Below are 10,000 nucleotides of genomic sequence, written 5' to 3' on the forward strand. Positions count from 1 at the left end.
GTGTGTGTGTGAGAGCGAGAGTAGCCAGTCCCCCAAAGTAAAGCCTCCTACAACTCTATTCACTCATTAAAACCAAACTTCTAAGCCATTAGAATAAACCACTTAATTGGTGACTCTCCTCAGGGACACATTTATCCAAGTGTTTTAAGGCATGTTACGATTGAGAGCGGCATAAATAATACATTACTTCAATTATATAAGGCATAAAGATGAAACGTGCCTCCCAGTTTTAGTCCCTCCATTGTTCTTCCTGAGTTCAAGTCGTCTGCTTTTGAATTCGACGGTACACATTTTCAATGAGATGAAACTCTCAGCGTCCAGACAGGCTTGTTTATGTTTTATGGACTATTTCAGTGTACATAGTTAAAACTCCCTACTTTCACGCAGGTCACAGAGAGGGCTACTGTGCACTTAGCTAGTTTTCACAAAACTCTCTTAATTACCACGACCCCAAGCTCCTACTCCCTAGAAACAACCCCTAGCTCCTACTCCCTAGGAACGACACCTAGCTCCTACTCCCTAGCACCTACTCCCTAGAAACAACCCCTAGCTCCTACTCCCTAGGAACAACCCCTAGCTCCTACTCCCTAGGAACAACCCCAAGCTCCTACTCCCTAGCTCCCTCCGCCTTGCTCTTTGATAGGCTAGGCGGGACGTTCTCCATCTTGCTTATAATAATTATATTATTATTATTAATTATTATAAATAATTATTATAGTAATCTGATGTGTTAAAATCTACACAAGTGTCTAGGGAATTCTGATGTCTGATTCTGGTGTTCATTGTAGTGGGCAACCATGAGAGAACATGGTTTTAGTCATGCTTTATACAGCTTGGTCCAGTCTGTGATGGTAGTTGTGTTTCTGGTTCTGACCCGCAGGTTTCTACATGTACATCGAGACGTCGCGACCTCGCCTGGAGGGAGACAAGGCGAGACTGCTTACCCCCTCCTTCAACGTGGCCTCTAAGAGCCCCTACGGGACTGTGACCGCTGCTCCCACATACTGCTTCGGTTTCTACTACCACATGTATGGGAAACACATAGGTAAGACTTGGACTATACTACCACATGTATGTTAAACACATAGGTAGGACTTGGGCTATACTACCACATGTATGTTAAACACATAGGTAGGACTTGGGCTATAGTAGCACATGTATGTTACACACATAGGTAGGACTTGGGCTAGCACATGCATAAGTAAGGTAACCAATGTATATATACAGTGCCTATAGAAAGTGTTCGCCCCAACTCAACCCACAACCCCCTTGAACAGATTTGAACAGATCACATTTTGATTGTCTTAGATTCTGGAGGATTTCATCATTTAGCTTCATAATTTACAATTCTCAATTGAACATCGTGTGTTGTATTGTTGTACTGTGATGAATGGCTTCTGCGCTTGCTTGATGAGAAATGCGCAAAACATTTTGCCAAGGGGGGGATTCATTTAAGTAAACAAATTAAATTAATCTACAAGGAGGAATTAGTAGACAGGGTACAATGATGATGCAAATGCTGTCTTTTGGTGGTAATCAGACAAATCTCTCTCAGCAAAAGAGAAAATATGTGTTTGAGTTGTGAAATGCACAGAGTACCAGCCAGCTACACATTAGCATGCAGTAGCATACATACCCACCTTCATTATTTCCCTGATGATTCAGACCCAGCTTCATTATTTCCCTGATGATTCAGATTCAGACTTAACAAGCGTTGCCCTGAACACCCACCTTTCTATCTCAACAAACATCTCATGAGTGCTCACATGGGTGCTCTAACCTGAACCAGGGAGAGGCTGGTGATGCCATTCCTCATTCTGTTCCATGCATAACAATGAGCCCGTCCTCCAATTTCTACCCCTACCACCAGCCATCCCCTGGTTCAGGTTACAGCACCCTTGTACGGAAATCACCCACCCCAGCAGAGGAAACCCACACCCACAAAAAGAGTGAAAAAAGAGGTTGGAGAGAGGAACCCTCTGAACCCCGCGTGCCCTCTGAACCCCGCACGTCTGGGATGGCACGCGCAGGCCATCACGCTGAGGCACCTGCATCAGACAGACACAGACAGGCACCGCAGTGCGCTGTCGTGTTCCTAGCGTGTTCCTGGCATGCTCCTGGCATGCTCCTGGCATGTTCCTGGCTGGCGTGTTGTAGATTCATTTAATTTGTTTACTTAAATTAATCCCCCCTTGGTTAAATGTAGCGTGCCTTTCTCTTAAAGCGAGCACAGACAGGCATTCATCCCATTACAACAATACAACACAGGATGTTCAATTGAGAATCGTAAATTATGAATCTAAATGATAAAATCCTGACAGACAGAGAGACAGGCGGACAGATGGATGGACGGGTGGACAGACAGACAGACAGACAGACAGACAGACAGACAGACAGACAGACAGTCGGTCTTGAGAGACGAGGGTGACCCTCACAGACACACTCACAACCACAGTTTTCTGCTTTAGTCTGCTTCTGACCAGAAAGTGTCATCCTCATCCAATCAGGCTTCAGCACCCGCCATGCTTCCTGTCCTCGCTCTCAATCAGAGGAGAGCATGGAGCATCAGAGGGGCGGGGTTCAGAGGGTTCCTCTCTCCAACCTCTTTTTTCACTCTTTTTGTATTTGTTTGATTGAATAGAAATACAGTGGATCGACAGGCAGGAATGATAGGAGAAGTGTCCGAAAAGTGGTGGGACAGGAGATTTGAACCCACCCACACAGACACAGGCAGACAGAATCCTACATACATGTATGTATGTGCTTAAAGGGATAGTTCCGGTTTTTAGATCCCATGTACACTGGTATGGCTAAATGCTACTGTAGCCCCAAAGCCAGCCAAAAAAAGAATGGAAATATGACTGAAAAAAGTGTCAAAGGTATCAAAAGTGGATGAGCCTACAACACTCAAAGTAAGTGGAAAATGAGGTCTAACATTGTAAACCTGAACTAGCCCTTTAAGGGAGGCAGCATTAACAGAGAAAACTAATAAAACAACCGTAAAGCAATACTTTGCTTCTCTGCTTTACCTGTCTGATCCTCAATCACTAAACTCACTCAACAGTCACTCAAGGCATGTATATTCACAAGCTGCTTGTTTGGTGCAGATGCAGACAACACTGTGCATGAGTGAGTAAGTGTTGGTGAGGGAATCTTAAGGCTCATTTTGAAGAAGTAATTTTTCAGGAGCCTCATGTTGTCATTTGATCATTCCAGTGAGTTCCACTTAAGGTTGTCCCCAGGGTAATGTGGCTCAGTGTAGCATGTCTCTGCTCCTCCACTTCAGAGCACTCTCTGTGGAGTCTTTCTCTCTCTCTCTCTCTCTCTCTCTCTCTCTCTCTCTCTGCCATCTCTCTCTCTCTCTCTCTCTCTCTCCCCCCCCTCTCTCTCTCTCTCTCTCCCCCTCTCTACCTGTCTCTCTCTGCCATCTCTCTCTCTCTCTCTCTCTCCCCCCCCACTCTCTCTCTCTCTCTCTCTCTCTCCCCCTCTCTACCTGTCTCTCTCTGCCATCTCTCTCTCTCTCTCCCCCCCCCCCCCTCTCTCTCTCTCTCTCTCTCTCTCTCTCTCTCTCTCCGCCATCTCCTCTGAGGCAAAACATATGAGATCTGACTCTCTGTTCTTGACAAATTGAATTATCTTGTCAAATGAATCCATTGTGATACACTCTAGCCTTCTCTCCCAGAGACAGCCAAACTCATGAAAGATGGATTCACATTTGCAGTAATTGGTTTACTTTCTTATAATCTTTGTAGAGGGTCATAAATAATGTGTTCTGCCATGACAAGGTCATATTTACAAAGATGATGATGATGATGATGATGATGATGATGTTCACACCAAAAATGATGACAATGAATGATGATAATGACGATGACGGTGATGATGATGATGGCGCTTGTTTCTCCGCCAGGGTCGCTGAACGTGTACCTGCGTCAGAAGAGCCAGACGGCCCCAGAGAGCTCGGCGTGGACCCTGGTGGGGAACCAAGGGGACCGGTGGAGGCAGGCCAAAGTCAACATCCACCCAACAGCATCCTTCCAGGTAGGCTTCTCCTCCTTCTGAGGAGAGGAACTGGGACACCCAGACACCAGCAGGCTGGTGTGGTCACAGAGTCAGACACTGTGTGGTCACATTCCATTTCACGCCTCACTGCCAAGTGAGGCCACACAGCCGACTAAATCGACACTTCCCTGAAGATCCGATGAAAATAGCACTTCATTAAAGGTACCCCTGGGATATGGCGTCACGCCCTGTGAAAACAGAGCAACGTTCATCAAAGACGTTGTCGTGAACAAGAACAAACGTGAGCGTCTCGTTTCACTGTCCCTCCGACGTCACATGGTAACATTCAGCACGCTCTATTCTCTAGTCCGTTTTTTTTCCGAAAGTCTTTGGCAGCGTCCCCACGCTCGTTTTTCTACGATGTCAAATCCCAGAGTCTGCCTGTAACTTGAAGCCTATAGGTATCATGCATCATGATGGTTATCAGTTACTATGATGATAGTGCATTATTATATATGATTATAATGCATTATTACCTGTTGGCTTTAGTGTTACCAAAACATTCATCAGGAGATAGTAGTGTGTGGTTGACATATGATCTATTGAATTGAGGAATAATTTTCCGTGGTCAAATGTGTTTTTCTCTGTTTCTGTCCCTCGTCCACGTAGTTGGTACTGGAGGGGGTCCGAGGCAGTGGTATCGAGGGGGATATCGCCATTGATGATGTCACCATCGAGGAGGGAGAATGTAAAGACCCTCCACCCAGTAACAGTAAGTGATTTATCTGACGCTGGGTCCCATGGCAACCAAGGATGTTTATAGTGTACATTATCAACGATCCGTGCAATGGAATGAGTGAAGGCCAGTGGAGGCTGTTGGAGGGAGAAATCGGAGCATGGGCTCATTCACACGTGTTTGATACCATTCCTCATTCTGTTCCATGCATGCATTCCAATTTCTACCTCCATTAGCCTCCCCTGGTAGAGGATTTATACTCAACTCAATTACTAAGTTAGAAAGTAATTACAAGGCAAATAATACATTACTGTGGAAAAACATTTTTGATACAATGTTCTTTCAAGTATAATTGTGTCGTTTCAGCAAATTAAGTGTAATCCAATATGTTGCCATTACTCCCAGTAATTACAATTGAAGAGCTATTAGAAACAGCTATTCTCAGCTATTTTAAACAGGTTAGTTTTGCAAAAGGTGCTTTGCTGCATCACACAATCTCTCAGGTTGTTTCTGGGCGTCCTTCCACATATCAGTGAAAGTGTATTTTAATGTGGATGAACAGCAGGAGAGGCTGGTGGAGGACGTCATCGGAGGACGGGCTCACAGTAATGTATGGAATAGAATGAGGACTGGTATGAAACACGTGTGTTTGATGCCATTCCTCATTCCATTCCATGAATTACAATGAACCCGTCCTCCAATTTCTACCTTCACCAGCCTCTGCTGATGAACACCTGCTATACGGTGTTACGCATCCCAGACACAGTCTCATTGACCTAATAAAGATATATTTGTTCCATAAAATGGCTCATTTTACCACACTCATTACTCACATCAAAGGATAACACGGTAATACATTTTAAATAACGTTAAAGATAACATTCAAAAATGTCCCCCTACATTTAAAGATGTCTGCCAGTTTAATCTAATTTGAGGCATTAGATGTTCTCTGACTGTACGATGCAGACAGTCTGCTCAGCATTCAAGGGTAAACAATGAGCCTGTACAACTACAACTGCCACAGGTGGAGTCTGTACAACTACAACTCCCATGAGCCTCATCATCTTCCTTCCTCCCCACAGATCTGAGGTCGCTGGCCTCGCCCACCACGCCCCATATATGGCAGTTGTGTGTCACCCTGACTTTGGTCTTGTTCGGCCATCAGAGGTGACCCCCCTCCCGCAGGAGACCCCTGGAGCCTGTGGACCCCCCATGGAAGAGCCTGCAGGCCTGGACTGTCCAACTGTCAACCCCCTCCTCAACTACCAAAGATTCACACAGACTGCAACGGACCGGAACCAATCCCGGAGAGCAGTGGCCGATACAGCATCAGCAGCCCAGCTCTGGTTCAGGGTGGGGCTTGGAGACTAACGGACAGCTTACTCAGCCAATCAGCCAGTCCGGATGTCTGACATAGAGAGACTGACACACAGACTGACCGGCATCTATGTGATTCATATGTCTGACATACAGTCTGTATGCACAGAGAGAGGTGAAAGGTGGAGACTCTGTCTGTCATAGACACAAGACTGTGTTGCTTTGTTTTGAAGTTGAAGCAGAGATGAGTGTGGGTGCCACGCGTGTGTGTGTGTGTGTGTGTGTGGCAGCTCAATAGGCGGAGGAGAGACTTGTTTCCGAGTAGATGATGTGTTTAGGGTATGAAGGGTCCATTTTTGTAAAGCACAAGGACACATATTTTGGTTCAATGAAGCATTTTCATAGTTCCTTCTTGTTGTTTTTCATGTTTAGTCCATGGTACCCAGGAGCATGACTCATACAACGGTTTATTACCTGGGTGTAAATCTGTGAAAAATGTTGTAAACAACAATAACAACAACAACTCACTCTGACCCGTAGCCACCCTCATGAATAAAGGAGAGCGTGTTTGTTAGCCCTGTGTGTCCCTGCTACAACGCTGAGGCCGCCTAAGGTTGGACTCATCACCATGTGGATAAACAAACAACAACAACAACAACACAATTTGCTTATTTTCTACCCCCGAGGCTGAACCCCATTCTCTGTGGGTCATAATAATATTCATATCTTTAACTCAATTTATTATCTTTATTCCTTTGTGTTTATCTCCTGATATATATTTATTTATTTGTTTTGGGGTTTTTTACATTTTGAGATTGTTGAAGGTTGGTTTAATTAAATGTGCATACAAATGAACTAGGTTGGCGTGTACTATACACAGTACTGGGTATACCCAGGGACTGAACTATGGTGTGTACTACTGTACGCTGACTCCTCCCCTGACTCCTCCTCTGACTCCTCCCCTGACTTCTCCCCTGACTCCTCCTCTCTGACTCCTCCTGATAGCTACTGGGAGAGACTCCTCTTCTGACTCCTACTCTGACTCCTCCTCTGACCCCTCCTTTGTGTTAGAACTCTGACTCCTCCTCTGACTCCCCCCCCCCGACCCCTCCCCGGTCTTCTCCTCTCTGACTGGGAAAAACTCCTTCTCTGTGTTACAACTCTGACTCCTCCTCTGACCCCTCCCCTGACTCTTCCTCTGACTCCTCCCCTGACTCCTCCCTTGTGACTCCTCCTGATAACTACTGGGAGAGACTCCTCCTCTGTGATAGAACTCTGACTCCTCCTGATACTGGGAGGGATGGAGAACTCAGAACCATCTGACGTACTGTAGGGGCCTGCCTCTGTCCCGCCCGCCCTTAACTCTCAGAATGTGATTTAATGAACACCGATGCGACACCTCGTCTCTCTTTCATTTCTTAGAGAGAGGGGTGAGATGAGGGATTATTGCTCTACTCCTCCCCTAAGTACTCCAGGCTTTATTAACAAAGGTAATTGCAATCCAGCCCTCTGCACGAAAGGTTAGCTTGCATCTTCATCTCTCTCTGTTACCCTTTTCACACTACTGAGCCAATCTAAGCTGAGCTGAGCTGAGCTGAGCTGTGCTTGCCTGGTTACACATCCACCATAGTTGCTGTAACAGTGCTGGAAAGGACAATGTGAAAAGAAAATATCAAAGCCAGGACAGTATGGTTGGGGTCAGCCTGGTCGTGTATAAAGCCCTTTTGGTTTCTTTTATCCACAGAAGCTTCTAGAAGGAAGCTGCTCTCTCTTTTGTTTCTTCTACCATGACCACTCACTGACATCAGTGTTACACATGGTGCTTCAGACTAGTCAGTGTGTGTTCTGATCCTATCCTCAGACAATGCATACCTTACATGGCTAGCATACCTTATCTTTAAGGACATACCTCTCTTTCTTTCCCTCTCTCTCTCTCTTTCTCTCTCTCTCTCTCACACACACTCTCTCGCTCTCTCTCTCTCTCTCTACTGCCAAGATTAACACTCCTTTCCATTACAAGTCATTGACTTGCCCTTTGGTTTCAGCATGGCCCTATAAAACACATAAATAGGGGCAAAAAAAGAGAGAAAAAACCTTGAATGTCAACACTCTCTATCTCCCTGCATGAGTTGCCCATTGATCATAATACTGTGCCCCATACAGAATTATGGCAGTCTTTTTTGAAGGTTACTTTACGAGCAGTACTGTTGAAAGAGCAGTTTTTGCATCTTCAACGTCCTATCTCCCAACAGCTATGGTCCACCAGGGCCACGTGGGATAGAGGCTGCTTCTCTCTGCCATCAAATCAAGTGCCTTCAGACTTAGTGAAAGATCATGTGATTTAGACTGTCATGATGGGGCTATTTATTACCATACAACATTTGCCCATTTAGGCACATTTTATAGAGAGAAACATGACTGGGATAAGCAACTCCTCAGTAAAGTGAATGGTTAACTCTGCATGGGGATGACATGGTGTCAGATGATGGGTATCTGAGTCCGAGTCTAGGCTCACTGTACTGTATGTTGATATTGACGAGAACTACTGTATGTCATGGCTTCTGAGTGAGACTGTGCTGGAATGGAAGCCAAGCTTTGTCATAAAGACTGGTCAGGAGTTCTAGAACCTGAGCTCTGTGGGCTCTAGAACCTGTCCTGTAGGCTCTAGAACCTAAGCTACAGGTTCTAGAACCTGTCCCTCTGGGCTCTAGAATCTGACCTGTGGGCTCTAGAACCTGAGCTATGGGCTCAAAAACCTGAGCTATGGGTTCTAGAACCTGTCCTGTGGGCTCTAGAACCTGAGCTTTGGGTTCTAGAACCTGAACTATGGGCTCTGACTAAAGACAACATGGAGCGAGGAAGACTTTTAAAGTTTCCTTCAGATGGACCTGGACTTCCTGAGAAAAGACACTTGTTGCCACGTCCAAGGACTGTAGAAGGAGGATCTTACAGGAGGGACTCTCACCACGGCTGGTATTGGACATGAAAGAGCTCTGTCAGCCAAGGGGATCCAACTGTCTGGGTTCTCGCAGAACTCTCAACCAATGGGATCTTAATATCTGGGTTCTCTCACAGACCTGTCAACCAATAGGATCCGACTGTTTGGGTTCTCTAACAGACCTATTTTAGTACTCATATGAGAGTGTAACTCTACTTTTACAGACCCTGTAAAGACCCTGGAACTACCTGAGACCATGCTTACCTTAACCAGCTGGTTTTTGAAAAATGTATTGTAAAATCACTCTTCTATTGTTCTTAAAGAGGTTGGGGAACGTTTTACATTTCCCTTATCCGTTTTTTTTCTTCTTTTCATTTGGTTTGTTTTCCTGGTTCCTTTTGCTTTACAGAGTTATTTAAAATAATAGAAGATTATAAGCAAATTAATTTGGTACAGACCCTGTTGAATAAGGTTCTACAAGAAACGATTTGTGAGTATTCATAAAAAAAGCACAAGATGACACAAAACCAAACTCAATTTTTCAAAATGTATTTAAGAAAAAACTATCAAGGTAAATAAAACTGCTATTTATCTTATGTTCAATAAGATTATTTCCAGTTGATATGTAAACCATAGCATGTGTGGTCGCTTTTTGAAATGAAAAAAATATAATGTTTCATCTTACAATTAGCTTTATACCTTCCGTACTCCGATGTCTCTGACAGTTTCTGATTGCATAATGTATCCACAATGTCTGCAAACATTAGCTATTCCTCTGTGACCACTTGTTTTTATTTCATAGGGACAGTAAAAAGTGACATTCTTCAGGCAAATTGCTCTCTACACACACACAGCCAAGTGGAACTAGACTTCAACTCTCTAGTGCTGCTGGTCCTCTCTATCATTATGCATCAGTACCACCAGCAAACTGATTTTGTTTGAGAAATTTCATTGCTTTTTAATGTATGTTGATTTTCTCCCCCTAGGCTACCATTTTGACGTCAATG

At 44.7% G+C, this 10,000-nt stretch overlaps 1 protein-coding gene across 1 annotated transcript in view; it reads left to right on the forward strand.

Moving 5' to 3' along the window:
• mdga2a (MAM domain containing glycosylphosphatidylinositol anchor 2a) overlaps nt 1-5,931 on the forward strand; it is a gene marked incomplete at its 5' end in the record, with an annotated part of 108,560 nt that extends 102,629 nt beyond the window's left edge. The window contains 4 exons of the mRNA XM_083683185.1: nt 881-1,045; nt 3,911-4,041; nt 4,672-4,774; nt 5,821-5,931. Coding sequence (XP_083539311.1) covers nt 881-1,045; nt 3,911-4,041; nt 4,672-4,774; nt 5,821-5,909 — 488 coding nt within the window. The 3' untranslated portion in view covers nt 5,910-5,931. The remainder of the gene's footprint in view (nt 1-880; nt 1,046-3,910; nt 4,042-4,671; nt 4,775-5,820) is intronic.
• Nucleotides 5,932-10,000: the final 4,069 nt, after the last annotated feature.

The sequence above is a fragment of the Argentina silus genome (genome assembly GCF_951799395.1).
Source record: "Argentina silus genome assembly, chromosome: 13".
Classification (NCBI taxonomy): domain Eukaryota; kingdom Metazoa; phylum Chordata; class Actinopteri; order Argentiniformes; family Argentinidae; genus Argentina; species Argentina silus.